The 23061-nt window shown below is 32.2% G+C and overlaps 3 protein-coding genes across 5 annotated transcripts; 1 reads left to right on the top strand and 2 right to left on the bottom strand.

Moving 5' to 3' along the window:
* The first annotated feature begins 4492 nt into the window (after positions 1-4492).
* Positions 4493-5459, top strand: LOC101220851 (chitinase 2). The gene has a single exon (XM_011658935.2). It carries the CDS (start codon positions 4493-4495, stop codon positions 5405-5407), a length of 915 nt encoding a protein of 304 aa, XP_011657237.2. The 3' UTR covers positions 5408-5459.
* A 175-nt stretch (positions 5460-5634) lies between these two features.
* LOC101214422 (uncharacterized protein DDB_G0283697) lies at positions 5635-7058 on the bottom strand. The gene has a single exon (XM_004148179.3). The coding sequence runs from the start codon at positions 6979-6981 to the stop codon at positions 5917-5919; it is 1065 nt and encodes a 354-aa protein (XP_004148227.1). The 5' UTR covers positions 6982-7058; the 3' UTR covers positions 5635-5916.
* Positions 7059-7865: 807 nt separating this feature from the next.
* LOC101214662 (phototropin-1) lies at positions 7866-20359 on the bottom strand. Of its 3 annotated transcripts, XM_004148180.3 has the most exons (22): positions 19598-20359; positions 18359-18541; positions 16075-16166; positions 14642-14972; positions 12829-13045; positions 12662-12732; positions 12442-12548; positions 12257-12306; positions 12000-12104; positions 11793-11852; positions 11624-11713; positions 11324-11400; positions 11114-11198; positions 10714-10794; positions 10435-10538; positions 10039-10088; positions 9851-9957; positions 9603-9725; positions 9449-9500; positions 8719-8831; positions 8439-8579; positions 7866-8363 (listed from the first exon to the last, which is right to left on the bottom strand). In XM_004148180.3, the coding sequence occupies exons 1-22, from the start codon at positions 20350-20352 to the stop codon at positions 8256-8258; spliced, it is 3102 nt and encodes a 1033-aa protein (XP_004148228.2). In that variant the 5' UTR covers positions 20353-20359; the 3' UTR covers positions 7866-8255. The 3 variants fall into 3 exon arrangements, with proteins under 3 accessions (XP_004148228.2, XP_031744131.1, XP_031744132.1); XM_031888271.1 differs by lacking the exons at positions 7866-8363; positions 8439-8579; positions 8719-8831 and adding an exon at positions 8840-9297; XM_031888272.1 differs by lacking the exons at positions 7866-8363; positions 8439-8579; positions 8719-8831 and adding an exon at positions 8840-9093.
* Between the last annotated feature and the right edge of the window lie 2702 nt (positions 20360-23061).

Here is a 23061-nt window from a genome sequence, read left to right as displayed (position 1 = left end):
ATAAAAAAATATATCTAACGTTCATATGTTTTAAATATATACAGTACTTAATGTCGAAAAATGGAAAGACTTTTTTTTTTATTTTTGAAGAACATCATAACAAATATGACATCTAAAGACAACATAAACGGACATCAACTTAGATTATTTTTAAAAATAAAAAGAAATTTTTTTTTTCAAAATAATAATAAAAAATAAAAAAAATGTAAAAGTAACTAAAAAAGAAAAGAAAAAAGAAAAGAAAAAAAGGTATTTTGAAATACCTTAACGATAGTCACCAATAATTATTATTATTATTTTCCTTCTTTCTACCTCATACCCAAACAGATCGAACCTGTGACCCAGAGGAATGAAAATCAGCGTTGAGTCTGCCCAACTCCGCTGTCCACTAAGCCAACAAGCCACAATATGTTTAGGTGCTTCACCAACTACATCTAACTTACTTATATCTAAATTTCATTATAAAACTACAAAATTAAACTCATTTATTGATATTTGGTTCGCTTTATTTTTTGAAAAAATCAACCGAGTTGACCATGAGTTATGATGTTTCAAGAAACACATATAGTCCCTTACTTTCAAGGGATATACACACGTATGCATTTTATTTCTTCTTCCTCAACATTTTCTTTTTGTTTGTAAAAAAAAAGGTATTTAGAAATACCTGGACCATAGTCACCTTTTATTTATTTATTTATTTTGTTATACCTAAATAGATCGAAGCTGCGACCTGAGGAATCAACATAGAGTCTGTCTAACTCAGCTGTCCACTAAGCCATCAAGCCACCATTTATTTTGGTGTTTCACAAACTACCCTTAACTTAATTATAAACTATCTTTCACTTTCACTTTCGGTATTTAAATTCTAAAACATAACTCACCAAGTGTTTAATGCTTTCATATTTTTTAAGAGTTTATTCATACGCATCAAATCTAATAAGTAGATTGATAAGTAATTGAGGAAGAGTTATATAAAGATTGATAAGTTATTGTAGGTTATAATTATATTTACGATATGAACCAACTCAAACTGATTCATTCATTTGTTTCACTTCTTTTATAACAAAATCACGTAAAATCATCCTTTGTGGGTTTTGAAAAATATTTACTTCAAATTCATGGGATTCTAAATCAGTCAATTTAATTGATAAGTTTTTAGGAATAAATTTAAAATTAGTCCATATGTATTTTTAAAAAATCATTAAATTTGAAAAAACAAAATTGAGGTGATGATAAAGATAAATTGGAAAAGGAATTATTTATTCATGTTTTTCTCATCTATATTTTCTCTCCTCTCTTATTCTCTTTATTTCCATTTTTATTCTTTTTCTCGTGTGTGACGCTCTCTTTCTTTCTTGTCTCTCATTATTAAACTTACTCAAATTACTCAACCAAAAATAATAAAAATTAGGTTAGATTAGTTCTAATTTTGAGTTAACTCAATCGTTAATATATTTTGGAAAGCTAAACATTAAATAAAAAATTTAACTAAAAATGTAGCATTTAATACATATCGTATATTATTTGGAAAATAATGTTAACCACTAAGCTCACTTCTGACCTTCTCTATTTTTATCATTATAAAGGTATTTTGATAAGATTTTAATAAAAAAAATTGTGAGCCTTCCTTTTTTATATATAATTTATTGTATAAAAAGGGTATTTTGAAATACCTTAAAGAGAATGATGATACAATAATTATTATTGCCATTGTTATTTCCCTTTCTTCTTGTACCCAAACAGATCGAACCAGCGACCAGTGGAATGAGCAAATGAGTCTGTCTAACTCTGTCATTCACTTAGCCAACAAGCCCGTTCTGTTTTGGTGCTTCACCAACTACACTAAATTTAATTATATCCAAGTCTCCTTTTTATTGCTTAATTTTAATCCCAAAACAAGTGTTGATATTTTAAGAATTTATTCATTTGTGGCATAAATTGTAATATAATAAATAGGAGGGCAGAAAAAAAAAAAGAAAAGACAGAAAGAAAGAAAAAGCTGAAAAAGTCGTAAGTTGTGAGCCGAGCCCCTCCGTCTGAGTCGTGAGCCGCTCCACCTTTCGTCTGAGTCGTGAGTCGATCCACCTTCTAATTGAGCTGTCAGCCAAGCCACAATCTCCGAGTCGTGAGCCGAGCCTCTCCTTCGAGTCGTGGGCCAATGCCCAGTCTCCGAGCCTGGAGCCGTGCCTCCTCCTTAGAATACAAAAAGATGGTTAGAAACATACTAGATACAAGTATTTTTTTTAAATTTAAATTTTGTGTCAATAATTTATTAAATACTTAGAAACATACTAGATACAAGTATTTTTTTTAAAAAAATCAAAGATGGTTAATCATTTTAACTATTTCGTACTGGAAAATTTGCTTTTGATTCTATACGTTTACAATATACTTTTTAGTCTCAATTTTATAAATAGGATTAAAAGATTCTACAAAGATTTTATTATTGTTATTAATTATATCACATTTTAAATTAGGATAACAAGACTTAAAAAATTATAGACGATACAAGGTCAAGTTTTTTCTCCTCAAAGTGTAACATGGTAGCACGAACAGATTCATATTTGGGCCTCAATCCCATGAGAACCGATGAATCATAAATGACCAGAATCGATATTAGATTGGTCTACTGGGTCCAATGGGTTGAAGAGTAGCAAGGTATTGGTTGACAGATTGTCTGGTGAGCAATGTATAACTGGTAGTAGTGAGCTAGGCCTATGGTTTGCAACTGTGAAACCAAAAAATCTCAAATCCCTTTTCATAGTGTCAAAAGCATCAATTGTTAAACAAAGTGGATAAGCGATTCTTTTCTACAGGTGATGATTTTTCTTGTCTTAATCAGCGATCATTTGATGATTTTTGCTGTCTTAATGTTCGAATTGTTAAACAAACTTTTACCCTCTGCCTCCGTTCCACTTTGGCAGGTTTGACAATGTCTCCGGTTACATTTCCCCCGTAATAAAAAAAAGTGGACAAGCGATTCTTTTTAAAAGTGGGCCTTGGTACGGGCCCATGCAAGCGCGGTCCCATATTAAGGGCCCAATGGATCGATTTTTGCTGCCTCTGTAAACAATGCTACTTTTGCTATGCCTAAAACGGCCCTTTTTCAGGCCCATTATTTGGTCCAGCCAAGAATAACTTTTTCCACTTCACAGGGCCGCCGTTGAATAACACGATGGTGAGAAATGGGACGAGGGTGGTGAGGTTGGATTTTCACACAGGTGCGGGATTCATATTGCAGGGTACCAAGTCTTATAGGTGCTTGCGATGACCCTTTTCGTTTGCATGGGCATGATGTTTTCGTTGTTGGTCAAGGTTTTGGCAACTTTTTATCTTAAAAAGTTCATTCTTGTTGATCCGATGCAGAGGAATATAGTTGGTGTTCCCTCGGGAGGATGGGTGTCTATTCGCTTTCTTGCTGACAATCCAGGCAGATAATATATATTTTAGTTACATGTTTACTTGATATTCTTTTAACTTTAAGAAGTATCTAATATTGGAATGAACAAGCCAAGTACACGTGAGCTTGGGTTATGTTGGAATTTATGTATTTTTACTTGAACCTTTGAAACCACAATTTCCAACCCTATTACTTACCATAGCTCTCATGACATTGGCATCCGAGGGGATCAAGATACTCCAACACTTACATATTCTTCTAATAAACATTGACCTATCCATCTATGTACAATCAAATTTTATAGTTTGGTAAATAAAACTTACTTATTGAAGATATCATATTTAAAAAGTTTTCGGAATTATTAAGTTTTCTATCCCATATAAAGTTGCAATCACAGTTATCTGAGGTGCATAGGCATTGATTGAAATCCTACAGTAATTTGCAAGTATAAACATAAAGAACAATCGAGGTTGAACACACATACGAGGATTCGAAGTTCTAGCAGTTCAAATACTGAATTGAGGCCAATAATTTCTACACTCAAGCATTGCCTATATAATTCATTTCTCTTAGTATATTATTTACCTAAATAACATAGCTAAGTTAAAGCAAGTGTCAATAACTAACCAATACATGTGAGTTTTGGTGGTCAACTCACTAATATTGCCAAATCATCTATACACTAAATATTGATAGAGGCCTACAATCAGACATTAATACCAAAAGAACAAACAAAATATCTGAACTAACAAGAGCAAAGAACTAGAAGAGACAACACTAAATTATACATAGTGATGTGTATTTTTCCCCAAACGGCCAAGAAACACTTTCTTCAAACTATAGGCTGGTGGTTAAATCCTAGGAACCTTTGTTGTCTTTACATAATGACAAAATGTTCTTGAGATAAGACAAGGTTCTAATAGATCTTAAAAGTAAATTATGTATCATAACAAACAAATTGGCTGCCTAGTTGCCGTCTCATTGCTGGTGAGGAATCTCATGATTCTCCTGGCCTTTATGTGCAAATTCACCTAATAAATGCATCGATGTTTTAGAAATGGAAGAAGTATCATTAAGCTTCAACCAATCATCATGGGTTCAAGTATATTCTTCCTATTTTCATTTCTAGGATTCCTATTTGCCATACTTTCATTAGTAAAGGCAGAGCCCTTAAAGAACACAAGACTATTCAGAGAATACATAGGAGCTGAAGACAAAAATGTTAGATTTTCAGACGTGCCTATTCATTCTGATGTTGAATTCCACTTCATTCTCTCCTTCGCTATCGATTACACAGGTTCATCTTCTCCAACAAATGGCAAGTTCAATGTCTTTTGGGATGAAGAAAACCTCACACCTTCTTCTATTTCTTCCATCAAGGCCAAGCATTCAAATGTCAAGTTCGCCCTCAGCCTCGGAGGTGATACGGTAAGTGATGGAACATTTGCGTTCTTCAAACCCAAATCCATTACATCTTGGGTTAACAATGCTTTTACGTCCATATCTCATATAGTGAAGGAGTATGATCTAGATGGGGTAGACATCGATTATGAACACTTCAAAGCATCCCCTAATACATTTACCGAGTGTATAGGGCAACTCCTACAACGACTCAAACGTCAAAATATCATTTCGTTTGCATCCATTGCACCATTTGATGACGACACTGTGCAGTCACATTACATGGCTTTGTGGAGAAAGTATGGAGATCTAATAGACTATGTCAACTTCCAGTTCTATTCCTATGGAGAAGGGACAACAGTTTCTCAGTTTTTGAATCATTTCGATGCCCAAAGCTCTAATTACGAAGGTGGTAAAGTTCTAGCAAGCTTTGCAACAGATGGAAGTGGAGGTTTGACACCAGAAAAAGGGTTCTTCAAGGCATGCACCACCCTTCAAAGTAGGGGCAAACTTCATGGCATATTTGTTTGGTCAGCAGACGATTCGAAGAAGAACAATTTTCGTAATGAGATACAAGCACAAAACCTTTTAGCCAATGTGGAATGATCCATCTCTTGATCAAATTGATTAACTTTTATTGTTTACTCAAAAGAAAAAACCAACAGCTTACACAACAATCATAAATAAGCAACAAAGAGAACACTAATGACATCAAATCATGTATGATGGACCTTTGAAAATATCTTTGAATATATATGCCTTTCACACAGTTCTTCTTCTTCCCTATAAACATCAGAGATCAGTAGGCTTACTCATTCAAACAGATAGCAAGATAATCAAGAACTCAATAAGCTTTCATTAATTAAATAGTCCTAATTTCCAATTTTCACAAGAATAAACACAAAATTAGCTTCCTAAATGAGGGATAATGCTTTGGTATAAAACAATCAAAATTAGAGGTTGGTATGAACCATCAAACAATTACCATTGGTAGCAATTTGTAAACAGAAGCTTTGGATATAACAGACTTTCCATGAAACTGTGAGCCTATGGAATCTTCCAATACAAAGACTTCATCTTCTGATAAATAATCATCCACCAAAATTGTTAAAAGTTCAACCTTTTCTTCTCTTCGTACTATGTTGCTCCTCTGACCCATCGTCACGCCCTTCTTCTCCTAACTCTCTATTCTTACTCTTTTTCTTCTCTTTTCTTTTCAACTCTTTGCTATCCAAAACTGGCACTTCCTCTTTCACCATAGCTTCTCCACTGTTCTTTTGAAAATCATCATCTTCTTCCCTTCTCCTCTTCTTCTTCTTCTTGGGCGATAGATCCACATGATCTGTTCCATTATCATTATCATTATTTGTGCTTTTTCCCTCTTTGACGTCTCCTCTTCTCTGATCTTCACTCTTTACTTGATCCTTCACATCATCCAAACGCTTCTTGTCCTCAAGCTTCTTTCTACTTTTTCCATTTGCTACATTGTTCTCAACAAACTCACCAGAAGCTTCAGCATCGCAATTATTATCAGTATTTTGCGATTTACCATGTTTTAGCCTGGCTCCAGATTCACGTTCATCATCTTCAATGTCATCATGTCTATCCTCACTCTTTTTCTTGTGCCTTTTTCTCTTTTTCTCAACTGCTACAACGCTCTTATCTCTATCACTTGATTCCACGTCCATCTCAACTTTTCCGCTTGGTTTATCCTCAATTTCAATCTTCAACTCACTGCCCTTTTTCTTTCCTGTTACATCCTCCAAATTACCATTCCCACCGTTTTCCATTGGTGTTTTCCCAATCTGCTCGTTATAAGATTGAACTCTAAGACTCGTCTTATCCGTAGTTCGGTCCTTACGGTCTGGCCGCTTCTTCTTCTCGGAGACTGAGGAATTATTCTTGTCGCCGTCTTCGACCCGATATTGGTCGTGTATGGCAGCCTCGAACTCGTTCGAAACTTCAGATCCGTGATGCAGGTGCTTACGAACGGAACACGAAGACTTCAGCTCCTTGTGGAGCTGCTTTAACTCGTTGAAAGAGTCGGAGGCGCGCCTCAGGTAGGCACAGAGCGCTTTTGAAGCGCCATTGTCGGCGGAGAGGAAGGAGGAAAGGGTGGACGCCGCTTTCGAGATAGAGATCGGCTTCGAAGAAACGACACTTCCGTTGACGGTCTTCATCGCCCTTCACCGTCGTTCTTAGGGTTCAAGGGGAAAGGAAAACAATTGCCAAAGATTGTACAAATTTTGAAGGGAAAATCATTTATATGACAACACTTTAATTTATATGACCCTTTTTTTTACGAGTGAAAATACTTTATTGCCCTTTAATAAACTTAACCCTAATTCCCAACTCTCCCAAACTTTGCCCATTGGAAATAACCAAAAAATATATAATGGATTGAAACCAAATTTTGATCTATTTTCTAAGTTTTAAGATTTTCTCCTTCTACTAACATATATGAAATGCTCACCTCCTTCTTCCTTCTTTCACTCTTAATTTTTTTAACTCTTAATTTTCTCTCTCACACATACATTTTAGGTTCCAAGGGACTCCGAATCTCTACACAAGTCTAATTGAGGATGATCGTATTGGGATTGTAAACTTTGATTATAATTTGATAGGCTTTTGAAATGCTTATATTTGATCTCTTATCCAATAATTATTATTTAGTCCATCTTATAAACTAGATATTAATTATTAAGTTGAGCTCATTTAAGGTTTAGGGGGTTAGATTTGTTGTGTTTTGTGCGTTTTGTCTAATTTGCATGCAGTACTGGATCTCAAGTAGTCATGAGTTTTAATTAAATTGTATATACTAACATTGGATAAAGTCAAATTTTCAGTTTAACTAACCTTTTGCTAATACATACTTCTGTTAATTGAAATGTTCACATTTTCAAAATTTGACCACCATACGCGTATTATGGACATTAGAAATTGCAAAAAGTAATACAATTCAACTAAGATAAAGCTTTATTATCGAGTAAGTCTAGATTATGCATTTATTAGGATTGAAAACGTGGGTAAATGTTGAGAGGTAGAAAGTTCAGATTCTCATATGTATTCTACACAAGAAATATATATATATATATATTTATTTATTTTATAGTTTACATGGAAAAGACCACATAAAATTAACACATGGCAATGTAAAGAAGAAAAACCCAGGACACTGGACAGAACAAAATTATTCAAAAAGCAAGCAGAGCTAAAAGATCAATTCACCAACCACCATTACATACACAACAACACTCTTATTACATTGGGAAATACTAAATAAACACTAAATTTAAAGCCCTGAATCCTAAAAAATTTCACAAGCTTGGAATGCTCCACAATTCTGCAGAACTATGAAGGTGATTTTGATCAAAACAAATGAACCATAAAAGAATTATCTGAAGACACCCATTTCTTTGTGAACACAAGCCAGAATCAACAAGCACACTTACGATCAGAAAACACTAAGTTCAAGTTCTTTTGGATCAAAATCTGATGCTTTATTAGCATCTTTTTCGCCATCGGTGGTCTGGAAAAGAGGCGCTTCGAGCTCGGGAGGATTCTGCAAAATAATCAGATATGTTAGGAAATGAAGCTTCTCAGTAAGACGTCTCTTGAGATTGAGTTTCGAGTTTACCATGCAACGGACAAGCGCCCAATTGACGCCACGGAAGAAAGGATGCCGTTTGATTTCACTGGCTCCTTCTCGAGAACCTAATCGGTTTTTGGGGTCTCTATGCAATAACCTAAAAATTAACTGCTTTGCATTGAGGCTAGCCTGAAACACAACATTTGAAAGTTTTCACATCTTAGATTTGTATATACATAAGAATGTAAAAGATCTTTTAAACATTAATATATTTAGTAGTGAGTAAAAAGTGATTTATTAAGCTCAAATAACTTTAAAAAGTATTTACCGATATACTTCTTGGAAATTTAAGATCCTTATGGAGAATGTTGGCAAAGGTCTTTTGCCTTGTCTTCCCCCTAAAGGGTGTGTATCCATAAAGCATTTCATATAGAAGGATGCCTGAATTATAAACCATAAGGGAACATAAATAAGGTAATTAAACTGAAAATATAATCCTCAAATATTATCAATCACAAGAGATCATAATGAGTTTATGAGGAGTTGAGGCAACTTGTTTCGTCAATCAGAGGATTTTTGCTTCGAAACACTAGAGATTGTGGAATGGGTTGCTCTACAATTGAAGGTTGGTTCCTTATTCGCTGTTTTTGGATGTCTTAACGGGTGGTGGTTGACTTTTCCTGTTGGAACTTGCGTCATCCTCCTGTTGGAAGATTATAGAGTATGAGATCGATTGTTTCTTTTCAAGTTTCTCGGTGCTAGTTCATCAAAAGCTTCTCTCTTTGGACTGTACTTCGTGCATTGTCGAAGAGTTTTCAGTATGCTTTGTCAGCTATTTGTTGGTTGGTCTGACGATGATTTTCCGGATTTCTTTGGTAGTTGTTGTAGTAGCCATCGTTTTTTTCCACTAAAGACCAATGATCGTTAAAGTTTGAAAGTTTTTCTTTGATTGCGAGTTTTTATGTCCTAAATATTGTGGTCATTTTCATTACATCATTGAGATTTTGTTTCTTTTGTTTCAAGAAAAATAAAATAAAATAAAGCACAACGAAAATTACCCAAAGCCCACCAGTCCACTGCACTAGTATGGCCAGCCCCAGTAATGATTTCCTACAAAAGAAAAAAAAGGTATAGTATTTGTTGTTTAGATTTGAAGTTCGCGAATGAAGTAACTATCCTCTTATCTTATTAATGGAAAATAGTTGTACAAACCGGTGCTATATACTCTTCAGTTCCAACAAAGGAGTTCGAAGCTCGCATGGGTTCGGCCATAAAGATCGGAGTCTGTTGAGTTTTTGATTGTTTTTTCTTTTCATTTGCTGCTGGAAGCAAAAGCTGCAGAGTTGCAGAATTAACATCAAGAAAAGTCCTATAACTTGTAAATGAAAACTTTATATAGTTCAAAGATGATTGGTGATCTTAAATGCTTAACAACTTAAAGTCTAAAACGTTTGGTATACCTGAGGTTTACAAGAAGTCAAACATGACAAGTCAAAATCCGTCAAGGCAACATGGCCGTTGCTCTGGAGTAGAACATTTTCAGGCTTTAGATCTCGATAAATTATCCCTGAAAGAACAGATATAAAACTCACAGCAAGAAACTTGAAGGTTCACTTTACCACCTCCTCAATCACTGACAAAGCCTTACCTTGACAATGGAGATACTCCAATGCGACGACAACTTCAGCAGCATAAAACCTACCGGGGAAGGAACATAATTCTGGTAAACAAATTTCTAAGATGCCATTTTGATTTTTGTTTTCGAAAAATTTGCTTTTCTTTTTCTAGTTGTTATTAAAAATGATTTTCATCTTAAGAAACAAAATTCTTTCCAGAAACTTGTTTTTGTTTTTTAAATTGGACTAAGAACTTAGATATATCTTTTAAGAAATGAGGAAACTATACTAAACAAATAGTGAGTTTAAAGATCAGAAAACTAAAAATGAAATTATAAGTTTACGTTTGTCAAATAGCAAGTTAGCAACATCCAGCTTTTGGTTCATAAATGAAGTATTTTAGAATAGCAAGCTTTGGTTTAATTTACCTAACAGCATCTTCCTTTATGACCTTTGTGGGTTGTCTGTCCAAAAGCAGAAAGAGTTCTCCACCAGGGCAGTAATCAGTTATAAGACAAACATGTGTTTTTGTCTGCGGAATAGCTCAAATTTTTTAATTTAATTTATTGCAGCATAAAAAACCAATGAGAAGGTAAATAAAAAAATCAGTCAACAGTCTGTTTAGTTTTAACAGCTAAAGCTGTTCTACCTGCTGTCAACGTTTACAAACATTTAGGTAGTTTTCGGCATATATCTAACTTCCTAACCTGAAACGAAGCGTATAACGCAGGAAGAAAAGGATGATCCAGCATGTCAAGTATTTCCCTCTCGGCACAAGCTCTATGCACCTACCAAAACATAACAAAGTTCCTAAACCAAAGTAAAAGAAATCCAAAATAGCTACACTTGTAAGTACTTTACCTATCAAATGAAGCATTAAAGAGAAAATCTTCCTCAAATTTCGACTCAACTACTTTCTAATCCTATATATTTCTTTCAGATTCTTCCACAAAATATTGCGATGCTTCCAAATTTCAATGGATCCACCAGAGAAAGGAAAACATATAAGGGTCTCATTCACTTCCAGGACTAAAGTGAAATGCAATTGAATTACTAATATAAACCAAGGGAAAACATTGATGAACTTAAATCAAAATATTTCAAAACCTTGTTGCGGTTGAGCATGACACCCTTATCCATTGCCTTCATTGCAAAGTATTGATCAGTTCCACACAGTTCTACCAAATGCACACTGCAGCCAATAATGTAAACAAGTTAAATAGTGATTGGTGCTCACTGTTGATACAAGGGTTTGATTGATAAATTAACATCGATTCATTCTGAACAGAACCAGTAAAAATGGGGGAAAAAACGAACCTGCCAGTATCACCAGATCCCAAAGGCTTCACTGGCTTGAAATGTTTCAGTCCTATCTGTTCTCCACTGTCCAAAATCTGTAGCACAGAAGAAGATAGCAACAATTTTACTAAACTGACAGTAGCAGAAATTCAAGAAAGATTACACAACAAGCCGGCTATACTGTAAAAAATTAAACTATCTAGAACTTGGAAGGCATACGAGTATGGTTGCAAGAGGGATCGAATTACTCTTTGGAAGTATTTATGTTTTGAAGGTAATATAATTCAGGCAAAGAGAACAAAGTAAAATGAATACTACCTTCTGGATAGCTTGCCAAGAAGGACTATCCTTTCTGTGAGGTTTTGGTTGAACCAACTTAGAATGATTTGCCCATAAATCTTCTGGTGTCTGTAAGTTGCAGAAATTTCATGTGAGAAACAGAAACTTTCAAATTGTTGCAGCAGATGCATACAAGGATTCGTCATACCAAATTGGCATCAGGAAGTTCTCTGGCTGCCAAATCAACATTTTCAGCAGTTTCTTTTATCTGCCAGTAGACAACAAGCAACGTCAAGTTAAATGAATTGCAAGCCATTCTTCAACGTAGAGTACTTTTTACTCATCGTGTGCACAATTAGATTTTGAATGCGGATAATCTTAAAGCATGGTGAGGTTCATATTAGAGACAACCAACCAGTTTTTCGCCCTCCTTTGCAGTACTTTCCGCTATGCAATTGCTTAGTGGTTCCACATGTTGACTACCGTCGAGTTGAACTCCAATAAAATATTGAACTTCACCCTGTTTGCAAAAGCAAGTACTTACTTTTTTCAGCTCAAACTATAGCCATGTTATTCAAAAAACAGCCTCTTGATATCCATACGATACAAGATATAAATATCGAAAGTTAACAAGTCAACATCATATAGAATTTCATCTTCAGAAAAGGGTACCTTCTGGTCACGCATAGGTTGTAGATGAAACAGGTTCCAAAACTTCTTACCTGAATTCAGATTCAAAAACAAAAACAAAAATAGTCTTGCATAACACTCGAACAAACATCAAAGTAATTAATGAATAGCTCTCCATTCAAAGCCAGCTTATTGGAATTCACAGATTCCATGAAGAACAAGCATACCACTTTTTGTGTAGTTAATAAGCTGCACTGTAACGTCTGTTTGATTGTCAATTGCATCTCTTATTTTCTTGACGGTCGTTCGATCAGTTTCAGGACCTTGCAGAAATCTACAAATCCATAATAATAACAGATATTGTAAGTTTGATTCAACTACAATTTCCATAGTTATATGATCCAAATCATTTGAGGAACCATCTAAAGTGAAGAAGTTTGAGCATACCTGCAATTTCTTCCCAAGATTTCTTCTCTACTGTACTCGGTTAGTTCCAGAAAGCTATCAGATGCAAATATCTGAATATGAATAATAAACAATTAACTCCCTTAATACTTTCATTACACATGTGTTATTTAAAATCAATATGATAAGAGTTGAAGTAAGAATCTTACAATGGGATTGTCAGGCAATCTAGGATCAGTAATCACAAAGTTTTTTTCTATACGTTCAAGGGTAGTAGCTAAATCAATACCCTTCCTCATTTCCCTCTGCCTTACTTTGTCATCGACACTATCTGGTCTAACATCGTCGTCGGACTCATTCTCGTCATCCGAACCTTCTTCAATGTCAAAGCTTTCTTCAACATTTGATTGACTTTTCCTCATAATCCTTAATCATAAGACAAAATCATATAAGAAACTCCCAAGTCTAAATTTGTTAATAAGAGATATCTGTGCAGGCCAACTAAAACTCACAAACATACTCTTTTAACTATGAAAAAGGTATCCGTCTTTAACATAGTAAAAGAGTTGAATTCAGAATCAGTTTTGGATGATTAATTCCCCATACTTTTTTTTTTTTAATTTAATGTTTGTATTATAAGTTACCTTTGATTTGATGAGAGTTTTAAATTGTGTAAACAAATTATGAGCTGTTGATAAATAAAATGAACGTTTGGAATCCAATTAATAGTTAGTTTAATAGTTAGTTTGTAAACTATTAAACTAAATTCGTCTCTTCAGAATAGATTTCTATAAAATCCTCCCATTGTTATTTAACTGTGATTATTAATTAAATTTAAATGATAAATTTCAATTTCAAATAACTAACATAAAAATTATAAAAAATAATAATAATAAAAACTGATTGTTGAGTTTACATAAAAATTAATTAAATTTCTTAAATTAAAATAAATAAATATGTATGTATAGGCATTTTCAAATATAGCCAAATAAACCAAAAGATTTATAAAATATAGCAAATTTCTTGAGATGATGAATAAAAATATTATAGTTAATTTTTTTTTCTTTTTTAATAAACTTCTGATATAGTTCATCTATCAATTTTGGCAACTTACAAACACTTTTCATGAATTGTATGAAAATTAAGATTTTTCTTTTAAACAATTAAAGGGAGCCTAATTATTATTATTACAACGTGGATAATTTTCCTAATATATTTTTTAATATGTATAATTATATCAAATTTTAAAGGCCTAAATTTGTGAGACTAAATTTTGGTTAACTATTATTTTAGAAAAAGTATTTTTTAATCTCAAAAAATGATATGTCTCAAATTTTAATTAAGTGCAACCCAAGATACACCTGAGCATTTTTTTAAAAGAAAAAACCCTTGAAAAATCAGTCTTTAGATATGAAAAAAAAAAACTCACATAAATGAATAGATTTTTTAAAGAGAAATTATTTTGAGTGACAAAATTTCTAAAAATACTTATAAATATATCAAAATATCAATATCTATATGTAATAGAATACTATTTGTGCCTATCATGATACAAATAGACACATATATTAATCTATCACCGTCTATTTTAAAGTGATATTTTACCATATTTTATAAATATTTTGGTTCAGTTTGCTATATTTAAAAACAGTATTTTGTTAATTAACGGTTAAATATTTAGATTTTATTTATTAAAAATAGAACTTTTTTTTAAAAAAAACTTTTCAAATATAACAAAATGAATCAAAATATTTACAAAATATAGCAATAAACAAGTAAGAACGTAATATACTTTTACCATACTTATAAATATTTTTTTAGAAATTTCGTAAAATTTTCACAGAAGAAAAATTTAGAACAAAAATAAAATTTTTTAGTACAAAAAAAAATGTTGATTAGAATTTATAAAAGTGCTTTTGTTTTGGTTGAAGTAAAAGGTGATTATTATAAGAGTAAAACTTATAAAACGTAACCAATTAGATATAAAACATATATTATTTTATGGAAATGAATAAAACGTACCCCATAAATGAACGATGGCTAGACTTTTTGGGTTTTTTGTCCGGCACCTCATTAATACGCTGCATCGACCTTCTACTTCCTCCCTGCGATCGTCGACCTGCTGGAGCTGCTGCACTCTCAGACTTCCGTCTCACCATAGTCGGTTCAAGTTTGTCCTTCTCATCCTTACCCCCCCCCTCACCACCCCCACCCCCGCCCCCGGACTTTCTAAATAACCGCCGGTTCATAGATTCACTTAGAGCTCGAGGCCTATATTCACTTAGAGACCGAGGCCTTTTCACCGCCTGCACAAGCTCCGTTACCGAACTGGTTGCCATCTCCTTTTGACGGGCTGCCACCAAAATTACCCTATTTTTAATTCTTTTTTACTTCAAACAGTTTACACCACGTTTGGTTACTCTTTGATTTTTTTTTTTTTTTTCTTTTAAAAAGATTAAGCTTATGTTTTCACCTCTTAATTTATCTACATTTTATTGATATGTGCAAAAACCATCCTAAATTTTAAAAATTAAAGGAAAAAAATTAATATTTATGTTAAAATGTTAAGAAAAAAGAGTATGAAATTTTATAGTAGAAAGATTTCCAGAGTTACTTTAAGAGGGGTATTAACTTTTGTTTTAGATAAATGGTTACAAATATTTTAGAACTAAAAAAAGTCTAAAATAACACCCTGGGCTCAATAATGTGTAGGATAGAGCATTCAAGCCCGAAACTTAGTTATATTTTGACAAAGTAGAGTTATTTTAGAATCTAATTCAATGAGTATTCCTCATTGAAAATTTTATCCAACTATTAATAAATCTTCAATCATATTATATGATAGTAGTAGTCTATTAATTAGTATCTATCATAATCTGTTATTAAGTTAGAGTGACATTTTGCTATGTTCATTTTTTTAAATTCATTTGCTATATTTAAAAACAATCAAATCTTATGACAAATAATCTCTTTTTTCTTCTTCTCTTTTTTTCACGTAATTGAATCAAAATATTAATAAAAATAGCAGCTAAGTGAGATTGACATAGAAAGACACTCATATAAAAATATCATAGACAGGTTAGAAACTTCCATAATTCGTTGATATTCTCTATCAATTGGGTTAAAAACAAGTCTTAAAAAGCTATAATGGAAGTGTATATCAAATTTCATTAGATAAATACAAATGTTCATCTCAAAATCAGAAATTTCTTCCTTTTTTTTTTTTCAAACACCAAACTCTCAGCAAATTCATATTCTTCCAAAAAAAATATTTTTTTATGTTCAGATATATTTACTCACTGGGGGCTACCAATAAACATCAAATTAAATTAGATGGGTTCCAACTTCCAATTTATAAAAATAATGGGGTCCCAAAATAAATAATAATGAAGGAAATAGAGAGAAAAAGGGAAAGAAAAAAAAAACGAAAGAAAAGAAGAGCCCAAAAAGAATACCATCATAACGAATCAATGATTCTGGCAACCCATTGGGACGGACCATCTTATCCTTGAATCCTTCTGTGTGTTTGCTCACCTCCACTTGCATTCTGCCACCTCAACACACAAACTTTTTAAATTACTTTACGTAATCCCTTTTTCAACTTTTGGGTTCACTATTACTACATTTTACATTCTTCAAAATTTCTCAACTCTAATACATTTTAATATATAAATTGAATTTTAATTCAATGTTTGAGTTTAATAGGATTACTAATTTTCAAAATATTAGTTTAGATTCAAAAACTTATTAATGACTTAACACACTTGTCAAAGTTTGGTAGCCTATAAAATACAAATATGAAAGTTCATAAACTAGCCTAGCAATAATTTAGACTTCTTTGTTTCAAATAAATTGATTTTAGACCCTCTTCAATAACCATAGAGCTTATTGTTTTTTTTTTTTTTTTGTTCTTATTTCTTAAAAATCAAACCTGGAAATACTATTCATCCTACTTAGCTCGGTTGTTCTGTAATTCATCACCTACTAATGTAATATGTATATAATTTCACTAGAATTCGAATTTTCCTTCAGAAATTAAAAAGAAAATCATGGTAAGAAAATTTGGAAAAAAAGGCATAAATTCAAAAAAAAAAAAAAAAAAAAACTAAGTCTAATTTGTTGACCAATTGATCTTTTTGCTCTTGAAAATTAAGACCTTATACTTTTACCTCTCAATTTTTATGTTATATCATTCACTTTTACGAAGTTTTGAAAACAAAAACAAAAAGATAAAAATAAAACCTTGAAAATCAAATTGAAGGAAGAAACCTAAATTTTTAAAACACCAAAATTAGAAAACAAAGTAGTTACCAATCCATCTTCGAATGGAATCTCTTAACTAAAAAGAAAAGGTCAAAGGTCAAAGGATAAGCATCTCATTATCTTCTAATAAATTCGCACTTAACCAACATTCTTTGCCATTATCAATCACAGTCCATCAAAGATCAAATGGTGAAGAAGAAGAAGAAGATGATGCAACAAAAAGAGGAGGAAAATAAAGGCCCACATTCCATCACAATCAAGCATTGAATCAATAAGCAAGATGGACAAAGACAGGTACCCCAAATGGACAATAATAGTAATATACAAAAATTAAATGAAAAAAGTTAGTTGATATTTTAATTATTAGAGGGACTTGGGAAATACCTACTTCTAGTTCATCATGTGATATGTTTTTTTTTTCTTTTGCAAGTTATAACATAGATCAAACTCTTTCATCATAACTACTTGAATTTTTTGGCAATTGCCCATATGCCAAAATCTTCCTCTTCATCAGACATTGATCATATCCAACTCATACTGCCTCCTTATTTCATGGCTTTGGAATTTTTCTTCCATAATTCAGTTTTTTTTTTCTCTCAAAAAAAAAACTCGAAAAGTACACTCTCGTGAATTCATATCCATATCTTGTCCCACCTTTTCTACCTATCACTTCCAATCTCTATTATGAAATTACCGTTTAGTCCTCAATTGAACATCACGTCAACTTTTGTCCCTCCTAGAATAGCATTAGAGCTTGCTTGGAATGACTCTCTAAGTGTTTACAAATGTTTTGAGGTTCACACTTATTTGGTCTCTAACCTTTCAAAAATTATAAATTTAGTCCACAAACTTCTAGATTTGTTAAAATTCACTAATTAGAAAGGCAAACGATTAAAAATTTAGTGTGGTTGCATCAAATATAAAATTTCAATTTGAATTTATGAGAGATCCAATCAAATAAACACAAACTTCAAAGTTCATAAATGAAACTTGCAAGTTAACCAAAAATGCTTCTAAATGAAATCAAATCTTGATTTTAAGTGTTTAAACGATCATTCTAAACACGCTCTTAAACCAACTCATTCCAACAAGATAATGACAATTTTTCTCACAACTAAATGAATAAACAAGGCAACACAAGTTCATAGACATTTAAATTTACAATTTGTCACTCAAAACAGAATTATTACGCCTACTTCTTCAATCTACCAATAAAGGGAACATCAAAATTGAATGGGTTCAATTCATAGTGGCTAAGTGTAATATACTACAAATTTTCTAAACATAATTATCCCATAAAATTGATCAAAATGCATGCAAGCTAACATATATATATAACTAAAAGAGTAAGTAGATGTCAAGAAGATTTAGACAGAGAGAAAAATGCAGAGAATTGAACGGCAAAGACAGGAAGGAAAAAGAAAAAAAGTAAACGAGAAATGAAAAGAGGATTTCGAGGGAGAAATGAAAACTGACCCAATAAGTTTGAGAACTTTGCCATCATCATCTTTGATTGGTGAAATAGTAAGAAGGTTCCAAAAAGGGGTCCCATCTTTCTTGTAATTCAACAACCTCCCACAGTAACTTGTCCCAGCTTGTAAAGCTTCTCTGATCTTGGCCACATCTTCTGGGTCTGTATCTGCACCTTGTAAAAATCGACTGCAATATCCAATTCAAATTCCCATTATATTTTAACCCTCAAACTTCTAATTTTTTTAAAAAAATCTCAACCTTCGAACCTCATAAGTTCCAAGGCTTTGTTGTTTCTTTAGTTTTTTATTTTCAAAATTTAAATCTATGCCACTGATTTCAAATATACATTTATACGTCTTGTTGTCCATTTTCTACAAATACTTCCAAGAATCAAACAAAGTTCAAAAATAGTAAAACAAATTATGTTGCAAAAAATGGGTTTGTGTTTTTAATATTTGACAATAAATTTAAATGTTTTCTTAGTAAAAATTATAATTGGAAATTGGAAAAGAAAGAAGTATAAATTAAACACAAAAAAAAAAAAAAAAAAAAAAGGAAAAGGAAGGATTATCTGAGCTAACCATTTTGTTTTTAAGTTTTGGTTTTTGAACTTAATGCCTATTTTGTCTCCATTTTAACGATAGTTTGCATTTTAGAGTAGTAAAAGAGTTGAGTTCTTGACCAAAGTCTGAAACAAAACAAGTTTTTAAATTTTGGTTTTTTCTCTAAAGAAATGGCAAAAGGTGGATGATAAGATAAAAAATTTAGAAGTGAAATGGGTGTTGTTTAATTTTCAAAAATGAAAAACAAAAAAAGTGTTTACCAATTATAAGCTTGATTTTTTTATTTTGAAAATCGTGTTCTGTTCTTTCAAATATCTTTCATTCTCATCCAAATTTTAAAAACAAAAACTGGTTGGAAATCTGAATTTTCAAAAACTAAAAATCAAATAATTACCAAATACATACATACAATAGTTCACTTCATCCAACTGTCAATTTCTTTCTTCAGTTTGATAATTACTAAAAAGCTAAAGGATGAATTCAATACAAATTTGTTTACAAACATCTTTATAGTTTACATAGAAAATTCCACTTGCTGTTTCTGAAATTTGAATCGAGCATTATTCAGGAAGAAGAAAACGTACGTATGGATCTGTGTAGAAAGAAAACAAAATTTGAAACAGCAAAAATTGGGGGATTTGAAGAAAAAAAGAAAGTTGAAAACGAAGAAGAAACTCACCAATTTCTTCCAATAACTTCCTTGGAAGTATAGCCAGTCATCTTGAAAAATCCAGCACTAGCATACATAATAGGATAATCAGGTTTAGTAGCATCAGAAACCACAAATGTTTGTTGAAATGTCGACAAAGCGTCTTTTAAATCTTCAGAAACTCTCGGAATCCCCCTTTCTCTTCCCCCTTCTTCCGACATCTCGTCGCCCGAACTCCGCACCGAATTATTCGAAGTCCTTCGCGAGTTTTCCTGTTTCGTATTCGGTTCATCGCCGCCCGAAGTTCTAACCCCAACGCCTTGCGGCTTCCCAGTTTCCGTATCGGTTTTCAGTACCAATCCCCACTCGGCGGCGCGTAAGGCGGCGGAACCCACTTCGTCCGCCGATTGCGATTGCGATTGCGATTGCGTCTTCCCCGACGGCGACTTTTCGCTCAGAATCGCCGAGATGGTTTTTTGAGCGAGTGGGGATGAGGGCTGTGGGGAAGGGGAAGGGGAAGGGTTTGAGTCCTTGAAAGCCATCCATGACGTAATCTCCTCGCCGGTTTTACTCGGCGGTTTAGCGGGGAGTTTGGTTGAATCCGACTCCGCACTGCTACGTGGCTCCGCCCAATTGGGCCACGCTGGGTTCGTCCGAGGGATGGAATTGATCGATCGGGACGAGTAAGTGGAGGAGGGATTGAAAACCTCTAAGGATCCTCGCGAGTCCCGAGGAAATGGCGCCAGTGACGACGACTTCGGCGCTGGTTTATCCAACGGTTCCATTGGAACTCTGCATGAACATTCACAATATCAAAATGTGGAATTATTTATATATAAATCATCAAATTTTCGTACTTTAAAACGCTAATTAATTATACTACGTTGGAATCATTTTCTAAGAAAATAAATATCATGTAACCAAACCTATAAAACCCAATAATCTTCTTTCTTTATTTTCTCTTTAATTTTTAATTTGTTTTTTCAAGAAATAAGAAAAATGAAACTATTTACGAAATATAATAATAAAAATTAAATAAATTATATTAAAAATATTTTTTTTAATTTTTTAATTATATTTTTTTATGTGAATATAGATAATTACAAAAGTGGAGTGAAATCGATAGATACTGATGATTCATAGAGATAAATTTAAGAGTTGTTGAGGTCCAATATTGATATGGTTGTTCTTATGTGGTAAGTCCTTGTGGAGTAGTCATGAAACGGTAGGGTAGATATGAGACGACGACGTCGGGTTGATTTGATGGAAGATTAGTTATATAATTAAAAGAATATTTGAAGGGTATTAAGGTCATTTCAAGTCATATTTGCCTAACACAACACTTCACTCAATCTGTTCTACCCTCCCTTTATCTTGGAGGGTAGTATTCAACAAATTAATAAAGAAATGCATAATGTTTGCAAGGTAGATATTGACAAAAATATTTAAATCTTAATCTAAACGAGTTAATTTAACTATTATTATTTGTTAAATTTCTAACATTTATTTAACTTTTTCACTCATATTGTGTTGTGATGAATTTAAAATAATTAAACACCTTTTATAAATTGACTTCCTATAAACATGAATCAATTAAAACAAATCTAAATCTTGTTTTTTTTTTTATATAATAACTTCGATTGTGTTTAGTAAAATTTTGTAAACAAGTTGATAAGATTACCATTTTGAATCACATGTCCATTCACAACAAATCTCAAACAGAGACTTTAATGACTGGTAGTCATAATAATTAAAACTTCAATATGAAAAGATGTATTAATAATTCATGAAAACATAATAAATCCACAAATTTCAGTTTAGATGTTACGATGTTCTAGAATTCATAAATGAATAACATACAAAAAGAGAAAAAAAAGTGATTTTTGCAAATCCCAGCTAACCATTTTTTACCTTAGTTCATTGTGTTTGCTCCCACACTGTTAGACAAATAAAACAAGAGTCCATATTTGATATGACATACGAAATTGAGCTCGACAGCTAAAAAGTTGATGGGCAATTCACAAAAGTGCCAAATTCAACACCAAACATCTTTTGGTTCTATGGTCTAAGATAAGATCCTATTTCAAGGTCTATAAACACTTCACTCACTAACTAATAAACTATTTACAATCTAATATTATAACATACATGAAAAGAAAATGCATGATAAAAAAAATAGTGAATTCAAAGAGTATCATATTCAAAGAATGTGTCAAGAATCTGATATTGAAAAAACAAAAAAATCTTATAATGTGTATAACATTTGATGGCTACTATATTGAAGATCATACCTTTTAAAAAAGTCAAATAATTTCACACTTTATTAGATGGAGGTAAGTTACTCTTTTTTATTGTCAATTAGTGTTGAAATTTTATTTTATTCTATACTACAAAAACTTATAACATGATCGTTTGGTTTGAGAACGACAAATTTAACAAAAAAAAAAAAACACTATTTAAAAATATCTTTTATCATGATACATATAACTACTCAACTATTTTTAAATAGTAAGACTAATCTCATCTAATACATTTTAGGCCTTAAAAATAATCATAACTCATAGCTTACCTCGAAGGAAAAGCTGCTTTGAAGGTGGAAAAGGTGATAGGAAATATTGAAGTGAAAAGAAGGAACAAGAGTGGCGGTGGGAGAAAGGGAAAATGGGACTTTTTTAAAAGCACTTTTGGAATTAAAAAATGAAAGGAGAAGAAAAAAATGAGTGGAAAAGGTTAAGGTTCTCCCATTCCTCAAGGACCCCAAAATTTCACATGATTTGTTGTTCCAATAACATTTCACAAATTTCACTATATAATTTGTACATATCTCATTAATTCAAAGTTTGACACGATCATTTAACGATGGATCATATACTAGTTCGACACAATCATTTAACGATGGATCATATACTTTTCGTGTGAAAAAACAATTTGGTATGTATATAGAGAGGTTAGGGTTATTTTTAATATAGTAAAATGAATCCAAATATTTATAAAAAATATTTAAATATCATGTTCTACCTATAGACTCTTATTTGTATTTATTATGATGTGTGTTGTTATCGTGGTTTACCACAAATAAATTATGATATTTTCTTGTATCTATAATTATTTTTAAAAAGTTATCATTTATAAAATTTAAAATTTGTGGAGAGTTGAGTTACTAAAATAAAAACAATTTAGTTCTAATATTAGCTTATTTCAACTTCTTTTCAATTGAAGGTTTTTTATGGTTCAAATTGGAGTTATTGTTTTGATTCTCGAACATCCATGAACGACCATTTTCATTAGGAGTGTTTTTGGTTTGATTCAAGTTGAAACTGCACTAAACTGCAAAGTGCAAAAAAAAAAAAAAATCTCATACAAAACTTAATCGAACTGCACATTTGTGTCAAACCGAATCACATATATGGTTCGATTACAATTGTTTAAATCCTGGAGAATCTCATGCTACCAAAGCATTAAGTTCGATAAAATTTGCTTTCCTATTTTAAATC

This window comes from Cucumis sativus, chromosome 6 (assembly GCF_000004075.3).
Source record: "Cucumis sativus cultivar 9930 chromosome 6, Cucumber_9930_V3, whole genome shotgun sequence".
In the NCBI taxonomy this organism is placed as follows: Eukaryota; Viridiplantae; Streptophyta; class Magnoliopsida; order Cucurbitales; family Cucurbitaceae; genus Cucumis; species Cucumis sativus.
This window is presented reverse-complemented; position numbering and strand designations above follow the sequence as displayed.